Source organism: Panulirus ornatus, chromosome 47 (genome assembly GCF_036320965.1).
Source record: "Panulirus ornatus isolate Po-2019 chromosome 47, ASM3632096v1, whole genome shotgun sequence".
Classification (NCBI taxonomy): Eukaryota; Metazoa; Arthropoda; class Malacostraca; order Decapoda; family Palinuridae; genus Panulirus; species Panulirus ornatus.
Genome location: NC_092270.1, coordinates 1,471,401 through 1,490,636, shown reverse-complemented (window position 1 = coordinate 1,490,636; position 19,236 = coordinate 1,471,401). Strand labels below are relative to the sequence as shown.

The window sequence follows — 19,236 nt, the reverse complement described above, 5'->3', positions numbered from 1 at the left end:
AGCAATGCACCCAGTCAACCCCAGCAAGTAGACTCCCTCCGACAATCTCTGCTCGCCTTACTCCTTGAAAGTCACTGATGACTGTAATTTATACTACATGTTCTCTCGTCCATCACAGAGCCAGCTTCTTCACCTCTCTCTCTCTCTCTCTCTCTCTCTCTCTCTCTCTCTCTCTCTCTCTCTCTCTCTCTCTCTCTATTTATATATATATATATATATATATATATATATATATATATATATATATATATGGGTTGGGCCATTCTTTCGTCTATTTCCTTACGCTACCTCGCTAATGCAGGAGACAGTGACAGAGTAATATGTGTGTGTGTGTGTGTGTGTCTGTCTGTCTGTCTGTGTGTGTGTGGAGAGAGAGAGAGAGAGAGAGAGAGAGAGAGAGAGAGAGAGAGAGAGAGAGAGAGAGAGAGAAGTATTGTGTGTCTATTCTGTCAGTGAAGGAGAGAGTGTGTGACAGTAACGTCTTAAATTCTGTCCCTCAGTTCCCAGGCGACCCAGGCTCTGTCTGACGGTCGTCAACATACACCAACATTTTCTGTCTAATTAAGAGTACTGGTGGGCAAGAACCTGCTAAAAGACGCAGTTAGGGCGTCCCAGCCGTGACATAATACGTGATATGAGGCCTTATTACCCACGCAACCGAGACGCTCTTTCGTGGGATATGAACCACTGAACTGACTGCCCAATTACCTTACTTAATTACCCTCATTTTTATGAGTGTTATATGTGACTCATTTCTCTTATCAATGTTCGTAATTAAGTTTCTTTTTTCCTGTCATATTAATGAGTATCTGTCCGTTTGGTTCCTAATTATGTTACTTTATTTCCCTCATATGTGTGAGTATGTCTAATATTCTCTCATAATGTTCTTTATCCTCCTCATATCTATGAGTACATCGTTAAGATTCCATAATTAAATTACTTCATTTCCCTCATATTTATGAATATCTGTACATTATGAGGATCTGTCTTTTAGAGTCCTCTCATAATTATGAGGATCTGGTAATGTTACTGTTTGCTTCACAAATAATGTCTCTCTAGGCCTGTAGAAAAACAGTTGACAATATTGACTACCCAGCAAAGGTTTATGAACGAGAATGTTTGACTGGAAAAACCTATTGAGATGAATCATATATATACTTGCTGAAAATGAAGTGAAATCCCAACACACGTTTTCTATACATTCCTCGGAACCTGATGACGTAAGGAGGTGACGTAGGTCATTTTTGTAATTAATTCTTCGTCGTGACGTGGTCATGGAGTGTCATGGAAGATTGGAAGTCTTTTAAAACAGATTTTATCATTATGTTCAATCACGAGTCAGAGATGTGCTTATGTGAGGTTTACGTTGAGTCACTGTGTAGAGGAACCAGATAAAGACGTACCAGAGTGAAATCATCCGTAACACAAAAACTAAAATGTCATTTGAGAAGCGACAGTGGAACGTACCTGACGCAAGATCAACGCTGAGAATTCCTCGTGTGAGACCACACAATGGCGAGATCCAACATCAAGAAACTTTATCTTTCCTTGGTAGAAATGCGTTATTAAAGTGCGTTACCATGTTAGAAATGCGTTACGATACTAGACTGCGTATAGATACTAATAGTGTTTTAAGATATTAGAACTGCGTTAAGATATTAGAAGTGCGTTAACCTGTTGGAAATACGTCAAGATATATACATATCTAGGTCTGACAAACCTCTTATCATAGGACGCATTCACCCCTGCTTTGCGTTCCAGATCACTTTGCATAAACCTAATGACTCCATAACCTCTCCCCTGACGTAACCTCCCCCCTGACGTAACCTCTCCCCTGACGTGACCTCCCCCCTGACGTAACCTCTCCCCTGACGTGACCTCCCCCCTGACGTAACCTCTCCCCTGACGTAACCTCTCCCCTGACGTGACCTCCCCCCTGACGTAACCTCTCCCCTGACGTAACTCCTGCAAAACCTCTTTCTTAACTACACTAAGCCTAGCACACTTTCCTCAGTACGACACCTAGTTCACCGACCTCGTTCTACAGATCCTGGCTCTCCCAGAGCATCCTAGCTTAGACAATCCTGCCCACTCACCTGCCAAGACCCAGAGGAGCGAAGCAGCCATCAGCCAGAGCCGTCGCCAGGGGCCTTCTGCAAGTTTTCGGGGATCCATCACGACCAGGCAGATCGAGAGAGAGAGAGAGAGAGTGAGGTGGGGATCGAACCGCTTTACTCCTGCAGTAGCTCACGTCTCGTACTAAACATGATCCTCGTTTTCGCCCCTCCTGCAGCGTCTGGTTAAAAGGGTGAGGCTGGGAAGGGAGGGGAATGGACGATGAAAAAACAAGGGTGGGAAAGACGGACGGGGCGAGGGAGGAGTGAGAGACGGGCAGAGTAAACAGAAAGAAAACCAATCAGGTTTTACGCTAAATTAAAGACAGCATCAAAGCCATATACGCACAGGTGATCTACAATTAAGGATACAGGAAACAGAATATTTAATATTGAGAGGAATAATAGTGATATAATGGTGATACGCAAGAAGAAAAACTATGTACAGGGAGGGATTACAGGAGGGTAGGCTCCTGTGAGGTATAACAGAACCACAAACTAAGGATATACGAACTTCTGGAAGAGTTAGTAAAATAAATGAAGCTAAGGTCAGTTTTCCAAGGACAAGGAGAAGTAGGAGGAGGAAGAGGAGGAGGAAGAGGAAGAGGAGAGAGGAGGTGAGTGAGGCAGGGAAGTCGAGTGAATGAGGATGAGATGGGAAGGTGGGAAGCTGTAATTGATGGCTGTATTGAGTTAGTCCTGCAGGAAGGGGTAGGAACAGAGGGGCATCCTTGTAGGAGCTGAGTGTCCACAACGACCAGACAGACAGACAGACAGACCTCTGTCCCCAGCCAGGTTGTCTGTCCTTCCCTTGTTGGGTTTCCTGTAATATTCACTGTTTATTTCCTTCGTACTGTTGGTTCACTGTGGTATTTTCAGTGCTAACAGTTTCTTTTTTGTCATTTTCACTGTTTGGCTGGAAGCATCTGTTGGTTCCAGTGGTGTTTTTTTCCACTACCCTTTCGCTAATTCCTTTCCATCACTAATTCATTTCATTCACATTTTACAGTTGTTCTGCACGTAATAATCCACTATTTTACCACTGTAAAACTTCCACTTATTTGTCCCACTGGCAATGTTGTCACTTGTTTTCCACTATCAGTACAACACCAACCACTGTTTCACTCATCCACCACTTCTCCACTATCACTTTTACACCATTCCGTCACTATAGCTGTTCCACCACCGTCCCACTGTCACTCTTCCATCACTGTTCCAGCGTTATTGCAGTCCTTCCCCCGGCCGCCCTCTTCAGTATTTCCTCTCCTTTTGGCTTCCCAGATATCCAATCTACGTACCCTCTCTGGTCAGGCCCTATACCTCATCTGGTTTTCATCCATGTTTCACAACGGCAACATTGCTCTTCCATCAGTGTTCTTTGATGTCTGTTCCATCTTTTTCTTCTTCTTCTTCTTCTCCCCGTTATTCTCCTTTGTTTCCCCAACTTCAACAAATTTCTCCACAATATTTTATCTTTTGTTATATTCTTTCGTTATCTTTGTTATTGTCATCGTTTCCCATATTCCGATATCTTATTCTATTGTTTATTTCTATGCTATCGTTTCTTCTCTTCCTTGTTTATCTTTTCCCCTTCAATTCTAGCAAGTTTCGTTTTTAATATTTTTGTCTATCTCTCATTTCACTTCCACGATCCGGCGAGATCCAATCTGTTTTTTGCAATTTCTTTCATTGTCTGTTCACTATTTTTCACCATACTCGACAACAAGCTCAATTTCAACGCTGGTCCTTCCAAGCCACCGACTTTATATCAATATACTTTATTTTCTCGTAAAGTTTAATCACTTTTGATTCTTCCATCACAACTCAAACGTGTTTCACAAAGTAGCTGGTAGGCCCCCACTCGGCGTGAGGCATCAGACCTGATCCACCTTCGTGTAACCACTTTATTTCCAGTATTGCCACAGTTCCTCTTCGCTTCTCGTCTGTGATAACCTGGAAGATAATAGAGAGAATAATGATTAATACATAGGAAGGGAGTAATCATCATTTAAGAATGCTATGATCAAGTAAATTAATCCAAACAATGAAGACACATGTGAGCACATGATATTCAACCTTAACTCTGCTTTCTTGATTGGGAATTTAGCTTATGTGTTCCTGAACATGACTGACCTTTAGATGTAAGGTATTGACCTTTGACCTGGCCCGTAAGGGGCAGCTCAACTTAATTTTCACCACACTTAATGAGTGACATTCCCTCCTCCTCATTCATCAATATAGCTAATTCCTCCTCACTCCTCTTCATTTCTCATGACATCCATTAGTATATTCCCCCCTCATTCTATTGTATAAAGATTCTTCCTTACTCGATGTCATTAATCTTACCAAATCTTCCTCGTTTATATTTTCGTTAATTCCCGTTGAATCTCATCACATTCATCCCTCCTCGTTGAATCTCATCACATTTCATCCCTCCTCGTTGAATCTCATCACATTTCATCCCTCCTCATTACAGACCCTCACATCTTTATTACGCATGTACAATTCAGTGATTTTCTTCCTTCATTATATTTCCCCCTTATCTCATATTTTCCCTCCTTGTCTGCTAGATATACATAGGCGTCTTACCTCATTACCCTCTGCTCAGCGTGAGAGCACATCCCTGGCCGCCTCATTTCTCCTACTCATAACTCCTCTCATTACCCTCTTTGTCATCCAGTCGTGTCCCTATCACTCCTATCATCGTACGCCACCCTATTTACCCTAACCCAATTTCCCCCCCTTATCACCAGTGGGTAAAGGTAAATATGAGGAATGGGAGCAGAATGAATGAATATATGATATATATATAATATATATAGATCGTGTGGAGGGTTCCAGGTACAAACCAATATCGTCATGTAGGACAGAACTTCAATGAAGCATAAGAATACTCTAAAGAGAAGAACAAGAACAAGAAGAAACTTTTTAAGTGGAAAACTTGCCTTTTCAAAACGGTCAAGTGGTGATTTTCCAGGAAATAAATGAGAAGGTAAAGAGTTCCAGATCTTTGTAGTGTTGAGAAAGAGAGACGCATTAACACCCTGGAGCTGCCAATGGCCACACAGCAATCATGGGACGCAGTCGCTTGCCTGTTATCATCATCATCATTATCATCATTATCATCATCATCATCATTATCATCATTATCATCATTATCATCATCATTATCATCATCATCTGTCCAGTATGGGAGAGGGTTCTACGCAGATTCGTGGCAGACATCATCACCTGAGCCATCCACACTCTCAGTCTGCTTCTAAATCCTCCACAAAGTGACATCATTCGTACACTGCTCCAGCCACCTGCCGTTTTAACACTACACCAGCACATCTGAACACCCGTCCTGGTTATCATCCTTTGCTCAGCATCTTGTTCTGGCCTCTGGTTACTGTCTTGCTGCTGTTGTACCTGAACAACTCTCTCGTCCAGCTGGTATAGAGACATCTGAGGGCCGTGGTCACCGTGCACGATATCCTCTCTATGTTTCCCTCCCTCATGGTAGACGTCTGTGGGGTTCCTCAGCCTCACATGGTAGACCAATCCTGGTCATTCACATACCATCTCAGGCGCTCGTCTCTCTACCCCTCAATCACGTACTCTGTGTGGTGGCCAGACCTGACGGGCTTAAGTCAACTTCTCGGATCAATGTACGTTGTAAATACTTTACCATATGTATGATTATCTACATACTGGAATGTGTTTCTCTATGCCAGCGGACAGTTCACCTCTGTCACAGTTCACTGTGTCGATCTGATGATAGTCTAGGGACAATGTCTGTATCTACACACACACACACACACACACACACACACACACAGCTTGAGCTTGGTGTGTGTGTGTGTGTGTGTGTGTGTGTGTGTGTGTGTGTGTGTGTGCGTGTGCGTGTGTGCGTTTCCAGATACAAACACTAGGCAATAAAAACTGTCGTCTGCAAGATATACGAGAGCTGGGGTCGCTTAGCGGTGAAGCGAGGCTTGAAATCAGATGTTCTCTCTAACCTTTGATGTTTTATGTATAGTGTAAGGCCACGGGCACACAGGAAGGGGCATAGGCGTACCTTCAGTGGCACAAGGATAACTTAATGAGACGGATTTCCCCGTTCCCTCTGTCTTGGCAGTAGCGCCATTGTCTCAGACTTCTTCTCACCCTCCCCCCCTTCCTCTCTCTCTCTCTCTCTCTCTCTCTCTCTCTCTCTCTCTCTCTCTCTCTCTCTCTCTCTCTCTCTCTCTCCCTTATCTCCTCCCCGCTTCCCTCCTCCTCTTCCAAGGGGGAGACTGAGGGCCAAGGCTTACAGCATCTCCCACACTAATCCCGGCGCCAGCCTCCCCCGGGAGCTTCATCATCCCGTCACCAGTGCAGCAGCAGCACACTGCCTTCCCCCCAACCACACACACACACACACACACACACACACACACACACACAAGGAGATTACCGACTGACAAAATCAATAGCAAAGTCTACCTTAGCTAACACCATCCTCCGGTGTAGGCAAAGTCTCGTCTTACGTCCGAGATAACTGAGGTTGTACCATAAGGGAATATGCTACGTGCACGGACGTAGTTTATGTGTGGAGACCAACCATATGAAGACGGACCGTTGTGATGATGGCTCCTGCCATCCTCGGTCAACTAAGTAGTGGAATTCTCATCTTTGTTTTCGTTCATCCATCTTCCCCTAACCTTTAAGACTCAGGTCAACAAACCTCTGATAAGAATCTCTGATTGATATTTCTTTTTCCATTCTTTTTCTCACACCATGACCATGATTGAGGCACCTTTCGCCCGCCCCAAGTTGGTCACTATCCTAGGTTTAACCTACCAGTGTCAATGTATAAGATTAATAACAGCTTCGCTCCTCACACGAAGAAACATCTAACAAAAGAGTTAAGGACTAATTTCACCCCTAATATTCCTTGTACCTCGCCCCCTCACGATCCTCACTCTTCCTCATGTCTCTTTAGACGTGGACGATGAAGAAATGTGTTGCAGAGATGTGTCATTTCCAGCTGCTGCTGCCTGAGGTGGAGTTTGCTTTATTAAAGAAATAACGATGGATTGGATGACGAGGTCAGGATATAGACGATCACCAAAGCTGAACTGACTCATGAATCTACCTTGAGCACGACTCTACAACCCTTCAACACGACGGTGCGACCCTTGAAGACGACGGTACGACCCTTGAACACGACGGTACGACCCTTGAACACTAAGGGACGATCCTTTGGGCACGATGAGACTACCCTTAAATACGACGGGTCGTCCCTTAAGCACGTCGACAAGACCCTTGAATACGACGGTACGACCACGTAGCACGACGGTACGACCACGTAACACGACGGTGCGACCACGTAACACGACGGTACGACCCTTGAGCAGGACGGAACGACTCTTAAATACGACGGTACGACCCTTGGGTATGATAGCCTGGTATTCCACCTGACCCTCTCCTCTAATCCACAATCTTTCCAATCTCCTGAGCCACAATCCCCCAGTATCTTGCCCAATCTTTCCTGAACCCTCCTTAAGCTTTCCTTGTCTCTCTTATTACACTTCACATATTCACTTCTTTCTTCTTCTTCTTCTTCTCCCACCATTTGTTCACTCTTTCCTCTTCTCTCCCTCGCACCAATTTCCATATCCCATCTTCTTTACATTAACATTCACATGTTTAAGTTCCCGGGACAAGATGAGGATCTCTCTCCTCTCTCCTCCCATCTCATTCTCCAATTAACTGTATCATAATCCATCGCTTTTTTTATGTTTTGAGTCTCCCTTTCCTTCTTTCATATTCTTTCTTTATTGTTCTTCATAGCTATCTTCCCCTTCCCCTCTCTATCTATCCTCCAATCTATATTCATGCCCAGATTAAAGAGATATCCTGTACGTAGAGCTTCATAAATAAAACAGAAAGATAAACCATCTGTGTCGCAGTACAGGAGTGAGTCGCTCTGTCTCGCCCACAATACACAAACGTCTCTCGACCTGTAATCTTTCCCTTACTTCCTCGTCACTAATCATGGCCTCTGGGTCGTACCTCCGGGTCGTATTATCCTGAATTAAAATACCTGATTAAAATCAGGACGTCTGGCAGCCATTTTTAAACTCCATTTGGATGACGTAAGATTAAATGACGGCGGGAAAAATGTCTGGTTGGAATTGGCTGGTTGGAGCTCAGCTCAATCCATGTTTCCCGCAGTGTGTCCTCCACCTGAACAGAAAATGTTATTACTTCAGAATTATATATGGAGAAAATCCGTGAATCTCATATAGAAATATTATACTGTTCGGGAATGCTAGGATGAAGTCTCCAGAATTACTGCGTGCATGGAAATTATGTATTTGAAATATATGATCACATCTGTGGTGAGGAATTGATTCGTTTTGTCACACACACACACACACACACACACACACACACACACACACCCAGCCTAAGACAGGTACCCATTTATCGATCAACTCCGAGATAAGGATGAACACCAGGGTTGCTTGTGACCCCTGAATGCCGCGCCTAGGATTCGAACCCAGACGAGCCCGATCCCTGGCAGCCTGTGCTGACTGATAATCAGCAATGCTGAATCGCACAGCAACGTGTGTGTGTGTGTGTGTGTGTGTGTGTGTTTGTACACGAATAGTTTTTCCTTTTGCAATAAAAAGAAAAACAGGAACACATCAGTTGCCGTGAACACATCGTGAGCAGTTTACCGTCAGTAGAGCTAATTAGCAAACACCTGTTCATGACACCCGACCCTCACCTGTGGTCAACACATGTTACTCATACCTCATGAACGTTGATGTATTCAATATTCACATAACAAACGATAAGTTCAGCCACATTAACATAATCGAATTCACATTAATGCGGTCCTACCCTCGTTAATACGATTCAACCCTCATTAATACGACCTATCCCTCGTTAATACAATCTGACCCTCATTGATAGGATCCGAACCTCATCAATACGATCAAACCTTCTGCATTATGTAATTAATTCAGGCCTTCCTAGTCTGATCGTTTGTTTGTTTGTGACATACAGTGTACTGTGGTCCGGAGCTCAGTTGTTTACTGACTCGTGATTAAAATGCAACTGTATGTAAGCAGGAAAACGTAATGTGGCTGGAGATATACTGCTAACAACGTCCTCATTGTAAAACAAATTAATTGTGGTGACACTGTGTGTGTGTGTGTGTGTGTGTGTGTGTGTGTGTGTGTGTGTGTGTGTGTGTGTGTTCAAATATATATGCATGTATACCGTATGTTTTATTCATTACATATAACACATACATCAAAATCATTTTTATAATCAGCAATTTGACTTAGTCTTTATCAGTATAACCAGGAGTATACCTTTACGTCAGTATTCAGTATACCTTGATAAGTCAGTACAACCAGGATATCATCCTTAGGTCAGTATACCCTGATATATCAGGATAGTCAGTGCGTCAGCATACCCTGATGTATCGGTATAGCCAGTACGTCGGTATACCCTGATATGTCAGTATATCCGGTACGTCGGTATACCCTGGTATATCAGTATAGCCAGGACGTCAGTGTACCCTGATATGTCAGTATAAGCAGCGTACAATGTCTCTAATGATACTCGTAGCCAATCATGGCAGAGTCCACAAACACATGTAATATTCCTGGCTCTACTGATTGATTGCTGAGTTTCTAAGGTTTCGCACCGGATAGTCCCCTCTGCTTGGCTAATCACTACATTTTCCAATCGTCATCGGCCTTGCATGCCAATCATTATACCACCAAATCATTCACGCGATGGTATTTGAATTTAGGGTATTCTCTATCTATGGTAAAATCTCTTCAGAGGTACTCATAGATACACTCTTACTCTCTCTTCTCTATCTTACTTTCTTTCATTTTGCGGTAAATTCTATAATCAAGAGGTGGAAGAGAGTTGTGGTGGAGGTTGTATAGAGATAATTAATGGCCTCATTAAGGGAACACCCTCGCTACTTATCGGTACAAACACAAGGACGGGAATTAATGACCCAACCCTGACGTATCACTCACGTCGCTATTTTTCTTAATGGTATTGCAAAGTCTATATGTGTTCCTGGTGCCATGATAATGTGTTGCTGGTGCCATGATAATGTGTTGCTGGTGCCATGATAATGTGTTGCTGGTGCCATGATAATGTGTTCCAGGTGCCATCATAATGTGTTGCTGGTGCCATGATAATGTGTTCCAGGTGCCATCATAATGTGTTGCTGGTGCCATGATAATGTGTTGCTGGTGCCATGGTAATCTGTTGCTGGTGCCATCATAATGAACTGATTGGCAAGGAGGAGTAGGGGTTCGCTTGGCAGGGAATGAAGGGGGGAAACTGGTTGTGTTTGGCTGTGAGAGAGTTGGCTCTGCTTGGCAGGGAAGAGGAGGATTTTGCTTGACAGGGAAGAGGAGTGTTCTGCTTGGCAAGGAGAGGGAGGGTTTGACTTGGCAGCGAAGCAGGAGGGTTTTGCTTGACAGAGAGAAAAACAATTTTGCTTGACATGATTAATACAGGGTGGCAGAAGGAACCATCCCGACGGGGGTCCGACAAGGGTCCGACAGGGGTCCGACAGGGGTTCGACAAGAGGGAGACTAGAAGAATGCCAATACAGGTCACACCCTACGTTCATGTGTGTTTTACTTTGTGTGAGTGTGTTTGTATGTGAGTATAAAGGCATGAGTATCTATGGAACACAACTGAAACGCTATGGTATATCCACACTTTACGGGCCACACGGAATTCATCCTTGATTCGGAAAGAAATAATCAAAATCTCTAAAGATCGAAGAGCATGTAACGTGATGGTCTTAATCAAACAGTAAATGACAGGATTTTCTGAAACGTTTGATAAGAAGGATACAGGCATCATCAGGAACCACTGGAAGGGAATAGAAAGTTGATATACAGACAAAAACAAATATTGAAAGATATGGTAATCGAGAGATGAAAAGAAAAGAAAGATCGAAGGCAATTTTGGCCATTTGTGTGAGGAAATGATTATGAGGCTTTGTGAGGAGAAAACTGATATTGAAAAATGTATAACTAGTAATATCTAGTTACTCTGGGATTAGAGCTAAGATTTTAGATCAGTCGTAGGATTATGTTGGATCATATGTACATAAAGACGTCATCAAGAGCGCACACAGAAGATAGAAAGTCTGATAAGGAGTTCAAAAGAGAGAAGGAAAAATAAATTGAAAGAATAAGAGAGAAAAAGAGAGAAAAAAATATATACGAATACGTACGGCATGGTTTTGTCATGTGGTGAGGCAAGCAATAGACATAGAAAAGGAGGGAAAGTGAGGGAGGAACATGAGTATGAAGGAGGCAAGACCAGGAAGAAGTGTGGATTGATACGTCAAGAAGATTTCATAAGGAAACTTGTTAACCACTGCAGGTGAACTTAAGGACAGAGGACAGACAGCAAGGAAGCTGAATAGACACGCTATTGCCGTCTGTTAAAGTATAGTCGATTCAGATATGGACAGACAGACAGACTGACAATGAGTTGAATATTGTACACATGAGTCATGTATGAAGGGAAAAATAACAGAAAAAATAATGCAAAGACGATGATTAAGTATACGATGCTCTCAGAGGTAGCGAGATATGAGAAAGAATCCGTCTCACGATTCTCACAAAGAGATTGCGAGATAGGAAGGCCCGTCTCACGATGCTCATACACTCATAAGATCATACGCGGATGCTGCGCCAGATTTAATATCTGTATGAGCGACCGCTGGGGTAATCTCTCCTTCCGCCAGACAACGCGAACCCAAAATTTTTCTCACACTCCTTCTGGCCTCTCTTAATCTTTGATGACGAGTAAAATTAGAATTTCTCGCTCATATTCGTCACTGTCTTAAGTAATTAATATGTAAGTTAATGAACTATAATCATTAAGTCTTTGTCATCTTGATGATAGTCTGACATGAGACAAACCTCAATAAATGATCGTGAATATCTAACGATTAATGATTAATATATTGCCTATACATTCGTTAAAGATATTTAAGTCACATTTGATGGTTTTCAACTTTGCTAAAAGAGATCCGAGGCAAAGTTAAGGATATTTTAATTTGAATGAAGAGATCTAAGTCAAAGTTAAGAATTTCTTACGTTTGTAAGAAAGATCTAAAGCGAAAACCACTAACTAACCAAACCTCTTCAACAAAATAACAAAACCTCTTCATCAAGATAACCTCACTGAGGCTCGTAACCTCAGCCTCGTCTTGTAACGCGTGGGGTTAGAGGGAGAGGTTCCTTGTGACCTGATTCGAAGCAATCTCTCTCTCTCTCTCTCTCTCTCTCTCTCTCTCTCTCTCTCTCTCTCTCTCTCTCTCTCCCCTTCCCCCGCCGTGTTTACACGCTGCATCAGTTACTGCCAACTCGTCGCGTCAATTAATCAATTTCGGATTAAGTAATATTAGTTACGTGGGTCCTATAAGGGCATTGTTATGGCCCGAGGTCTGATACACACACACACACACACACACACACACACACACACACGCACACACACACTCACACACATATATTTACATGCATATATACAATTACAAAAGGAGATTAGCGCCGACATTCATTTCCATATACATAATGAGAGAGAGAGAGAGAGAGAGAGAGAGAGAGAGAGAGAGAGAGAGAGAGAGAGAGAGAGAGCGAGAATCTATGACGAAATATTCCCTTAATTACATCTTTCACGTGGGGTTCAGCTCGTGTGTTGCATGGTCAACAATGCTGTTACGTGCTGCAGCCACACACAATGTGTAGTTGTTGATTCTGTATTGATGGGTAAGGTTTGGTTTCTGACTCCACTTAGATTTCTGATCCTTTTATGGACAGAATTTTGAAACCTTTCCATCAAGAGTGATGGATTCACACATTTTCATTTGGTGTGTTGCCGATATATTCTCAGAAGCACTAGCGCATTTATTTACTGTTTCTTTCACTTTGTGTGTCTGTTTGTTCTGCTTCATCTATTTTGTGTATGTCTATCTATTGCCATGTACAGAATACATCGTCCTCACTTCCTGAACTGTTTACATTCTTAGCTGTTTTAACTTTTCATAGTAGTACTTAACATTACATTAACTTTACTTATTAAAAAAATTCTATATTGTTATATCTCCAGAGATTCTTCAGATCTTATATATATTCACTGTTTTCACTGTGGGTTTAAATCCACATTTTTCCTCCCATTTCCACTCCCGGAAGTTCCTGTAATAACAAGAAAGAGTTGATCATTGGTTCTTGTGTCCATGTGAATCATCATCAGTCTGTGTCTGCTGGTGTCATCTGCTGCATAAATCAACGTAACAGGTTCATGGTTTTGTTTACTGTTGCACACATCATACACCATCGCAGGGGTCGAAAAATCACAGCGGTTTCTTTTTTCTTTTTGCACAACTTTGTTTGATTTTATCTGCATTTTTGGTTGAATGTGAACCAATCTCTCTGGTGTTATCTGTTTGTTGCTATGTTTCTTTCTTCACTTTGCTCTATCTCATCCATTCCTCGTTCCTCTTTAGTTTCTTGATTCAATTATCATTTTTTTCTCTGTTTTCAGTTTTCTTACGTTATTCTTCTTTTCCTTCTACAGTTCAGTGTTGCTCTATCATACCATTTTCACTTTTCCTTGTTTATCTTAGGTTGTCTCTTTTTCCCTTGTCATCACCACTTTTACTTTCTTGTATTTCTCGTTTATTGTTTTCATCTTCCTCGTCTTCCTCTCTACCTTCCATGTCGTTAGTCTGTTCGCAAATTCACTCTAACTACACGTATGACAGGCCCATATATAGCCCCTGGTTCCACCGTACAGTGTTCTCAGTTAATTGACAATCATATATCATCAGTTTCATGGGCGGTTCTATGGGTTTCTGGTGGAAACGTCTCTCTTTACATAACACCATTTGTCGTATGCTGGACATCTGTTTGATAAATGGTTTTATGTTTCCTGATTCACAGAATCTGTCCTTGTTTTGAAGACGAACACCATCCACCAGGTGGTACTCCGCTCCACCACCATCCACCAGGTACTACTCTCCACCACCATCCACCAGGTACTACTCTCCACCATCATCCACCAGGTACTACTCTCCACCATCATCCACCAGGTCCCCTCCATCACCCCCACCCTCTCGTTAACAAGTCCCATAACAATTAATTCAACTCAATATTCATGTTGGGGTTGGAGTTGGTCGATTACATTCAACCCACTCGACTCCATGGGTGTTCTTGTGAATATTTTCTCTCTCTTGTCGTATATTTCAATACTTGTGTTGAAGATTTTGCTGAAAACATTTCTAGTATTTACTTCGTTATTTCTATTAGCCAGAAGGATAGAGTAGTAAAGCTCCTCCCCACGCAGCTCTACGGATGGAATCCGTTCAATAAAGCAGAAGGCTCCCCCCCTGCCCACCACTACAGATGGAGACACGACAGTAAAACGGAAGACTCCCTCCTCACCCATCAATATAGATGGAAACTGGACAGTAAAGCAGAAGGCTCCCCCCCACCCACCAATATAGATGGAAGTAGGACAATATAGCACCAGAACATATCATTAGTGAGTTGTTTATGAATACCAATAAAGTGAACCGGGTCACTACGAAGGAAAGTTCACTTTACACGTCATTTAGTATTCAAACTCCCGCGTAAGGTTGTTCACCTGGACCAAGCACCATCACCAGTGCTGCAGTGTATACCACGGTGGCGTCCAGCTCCAGCTCCAGTGTACTATACACCTGGTGAACTCATGTTGAAAATAAAAACATTACCCATAAAGCCACGAGATCAAGTGACTGTCTATCGAGAGGAAAATAACCTATATCTGGTCATTTGCATACCTAATGAGGTACCTGTAAGAACAGTGAGAAAGATGTGGCTATGTAGTTCCTCCAGTGAAAGAAGGTTAATGACTTTATAGCCACCCTCATCATCACATAAGCTCTGACGTTATACAGAAGTTCCTTCCAAAACCTTGAGAGATCGTAACTATAAACGTCACCAAAGCAACAGTTAACACACCACTGGTCGTAAACGCAACTCTCTGCCTCAGTATCCATAAAGCTAACTCAGGTTTTAGTTAAATTCTTCTTTTTTCTGGTTTTCATTTGGACAATGATTCAGTAGTACGTAAATACCTCCAACGAGACTCTCTCGCATTCATTTCTGAGAGATTTTTCAAAGGGGAATCTCTCTCTCTCTCTCTCTCTCTCTCTCTCTCTCTCTCTCTCTCTCTCTCTCTCTCTCTCTCTCGTAGAGATTTCCAAAATGAAAATCACTTGAAAATTTCCCCCAGACTAACGAATCAAGGTGTCGCCAGCTCAACACGCATCCATTTCATTATCCTAACATACTCTCTCTCTCTCTCTCTCTCTCTCTCTCTCTCTCTCTCTCTCTCTCTCTCTCTCTCTCTCTCTCAGCAGTCCAGCTTACCCAAAAAACAAAATTCGAACAAATCCCGCTCTAGGAATTCACCCCTTACCTCCCCCCACAAACACATAAAAGAACTGGTTTTCGCTTAAAAACCAGATTCAGCCGGAGTCCAGGACATAAAACACGACGCTTGAACATGGGAGCCGTGGACCCAGACAGTAATACATTCTAATGCAAGCGCCACATTCATCCATTCATTTTATTACGAGTGAAACACGCGTATTGAAATTCATGGCAGAGTAGTAGCGACGCGATCAGAGGTAGATGGCGCTGCTATCCACAGTCGGCCGGAGTTCACATCACCAGAGCCGGCAAAATAGCTGGCTAGCTTGCTGTACAGACAGACTGACAGACAGATGATAAAATTACATTGTTGGTATAATGCTTTTTTTACCGGAAATATGTGGATGAATCCTACGCCTGGTGAACAAGTGTTCTTCGTGAACAAATCCTCCGATTTTTTTTGAAGTGTGTATATATATATATATATATATATATATATATATATATATATATATATATATATATATATATATATATACATATATATATATATATATATATATATATATATATATATATATATATATATATATATATATATATATATATATATATCCAAATGAGCGAAGATATTGCATGCAATGCTATCTCATCCAAGTGTGATTTGCAAGTGACGATCCAGATATGTTTTCACACTTACACTAACAACTCCTCGGGGAAAAACTAACTTAGTTGTAATATTCTTAAAAGCCTTACTCAATATAAAAACCTCACTGCATTATCTCCTACGAAACAGGATATTACATTATTCATGATACATGTGTAGCCTGTATCTTCATCCTACGGTTATATGCTTCTATCCAGCATTCTGATATCAACTTTCTAATCTTCCCCTATAAAGCTTACCAGATACGTTTTTACTGCACGTTTATAAGGCTTACTAATGAGGTTCGTAATGTGTCCATATATGAGAGCAATTAGGCTCCTAACTTACTAATTAAGTTCAATCTGTACCTTTCTAAAACTTATATGTCAGACTCGAAATATACTCTTATAAGACCTATCAATTAGACTCGTAATATATCCTCATAAGACTTAAAAATTAGGCTTGAAATGTACACTTATAAGTCTTACCAATTCAGCTCGTAATGTGACATAATAAAACACTCCAGTTATGTTCAAAGTGTGCCCTACGATGTCTTATAACTGAGGCTTATAATCTACCTATACAAGACTTGTCATTTCTTGCAGTCTCTCTGTAATTCAACATTGCATACATTACAATTGGTTCCAACCAGATTCAAAGCACTATTTCGTTCTGATTATCTATGCATTAGTAAGTACAACTTATTCATAGTTTACGAATTTCTTAACTCAGTTTTAGGTTGAAATTCAAAGGAACATATGATAATAGCAAGTGTTGCATTTCTATACATTTCTTAAAGTTCTAAAGGCAAGACAAGACTATAATTCTCGTCATCTCTAGAATCCGAATTCATTCGCATTTGATTTGGTCTTCATCTCTATGATCTCACCTAGACGTAGCCACGGAATATGACATCAGTATTGTGTCGGAGAGAAACGTTTGTATAGTTTTCCGTAAGTGAGAATCCGTTCCCCTGAACATCTAATGATTATAAAACACGAATCTTTCATATTATTCTTACAGATGCTCTCCAATGTTTCTAATGATCACTGTACACCACAGCAATCTACCATTATATTTCCGTCGTCTGTCACCCATTAGGCCTTTCATCAATATAATGGATCTCAGAATATCGCACACCACTTCTGGAAGCGAGCATCGAACGAATGTATTGAGGTTCTTATACATTTTTCTGCACTACTGTTATTATTCCTTCTTTATCTTCTTCCCTTCATCCCTTTCCTCTATTCTCTCCCAGTTATCAATCCATCCTATCCTGTTCTCTTCATCTTTTCCCATCCCTTCCTACCGGTTATCTGATTTGCTATATCTCCTCTCTCTCGAATTTCATATTGTCAGTCCGTCGAAAAATACCTTGCTATCCATTAAATGGTCCCCAGAACTCCCCCCTCGTCACCCATCCCTAGCAGCAAGGGGACAACGAATACCAGCCTGTGTTGACAACTGATTCACGACTGATTGAATACAGTTATTAAAAATTTGGGCAGTTATGTTCGCTCACACGGAGCTTACTCAATTACCTCACAGGTCGGATCACTGGCAATCACTGCCACAATTATGATGTTTATAGTGTTAGTCTGAAATGACTATGGGGGTGAAGATTATTTGGGCATGTGATCTCTCTCTCTCTCTCTCTCTCTCTCTCTCTCTCTCTCTCTCTCTCTCTCTCTCTCTCTGACCACCACCACTACCACCAGCTCGACCTAACAGCACCAGCAGCACCACCAACAAACTAGTAGCCCCAGACCGTGGCAGAGTGACTTACCATATTACACGTCTGGCTCCCCAGACACGTTTCAGCATACAAATTGCCTGGAAATAAATAGTGTGGAGTGACCATCAGGAGCGAGGGTGGGCGGCCGGGAGACAGAGACTCAGTCCCGAGCAAGTGACGGCAAGACTCACTACATCTGGTAAGGTCAACTTCACCTGTGAGAGGTCCAGCAGCAGCAGCAGCAGCAGCAGCAGACGTCCTCGGACACACAGCTGTTTCCAGATTGACTTCATCGTGCAGCTGCGTGACTTTACGTGTTTTTGGTTTGAGACGAACGCTACAAATAGCCTCTATGTAGGTACGACGCAGAGGTGAAAACAATCTAAGAGTCTGTTTAAGCCTGACTTTACGTAGAGCTTCAGACTAACTCAATATACGTCTTTCCATCACGCCCGACTTATCACAACCTCTCCTGTAATACATACAATCAGACGGACTCAATGTTTATACATAAAGGTTCTGTGCCACACCCACGCAAGGCAGGACAACAGTGTCGAGGCTTGGCTGTGTATTTGCCAAAACAATACTCTGGAAATACGTCGTGAGGCAGGAACTGGAGCGACGGCTAACAAGGTCTGAACATGAGCTGGGTCCTGGACCCTCGCCTCCAGTAATCATACATAACCTATCTGTCAACAGAGACGGGTCAACTTAGCTCTCGATCTGTCAATACTCCCTTGTGCTGACTGTCTCATAAAACTGTTGACTGTTTCATAAAGATCAGTAAAGCTACCTTATCAGTTTGGATTGCCGGCTACATCAACGTCTTGTGATCGTTGTAATACCATTAGTTTAACTAAGGTGTTTTGACTTATTTTCTCTCCATTAGTCAACAATTTCCATCGTTTAGTTCAATGTCTTCTCGTCGCTGTAGCTAACATGGAAACATTAACGTCGATGATAATGAGGCAGTTCGTTCCGTTCACGTCGTTTGCCCCCTCGAGAATTTGGACACTTTACTCGCTGATCCAGGATACTGTTCCTGTTTGCTGTTGGCGCCTATGTTACAGTGGCTCGTCCTTCTCCTGGAAATCGTATGAACATCTTTTTTCAGCGTAGAAATAGCACAAGGGTTATTCGTCTGATCTCAGGTAAAAACTGACGGAAAAATGCCTTTCTGGTTTCACGAAAATAAATATCAAAGAAATTAATCAATTTGGCAATATGATTGAGCAGTAAATTCACAAGATCATAATGATTGGTGATTATGCACCACTCGATGTG

The 19,236-nt window shown here is 42.1% G+C and overlaps 1 protein-coding gene across 1 annotated transcript in view; it reads right to left on the bottom strand.

The window, feature by feature from the left end:
- Positions 1–19,236, bottom strand: part of LOC139763418 (cell adhesion molecule 1-like) — a 171,968-nt gene that overhangs the window by 127,742 nt on the left and 24,990 nt on the right. The window contains exon 2 of the mRNA XM_071689442.1: positions 2,097–4,067. Within this exon, the coding sequence (XP_071545543.1) occupies positions 2,097–2,175 (79 nt within the window). The 5' untranslated portion in view covers positions 2,176–4,067. The remainder of the gene's footprint in view (positions 1–2,096; positions 4,068–19,236) is intronic.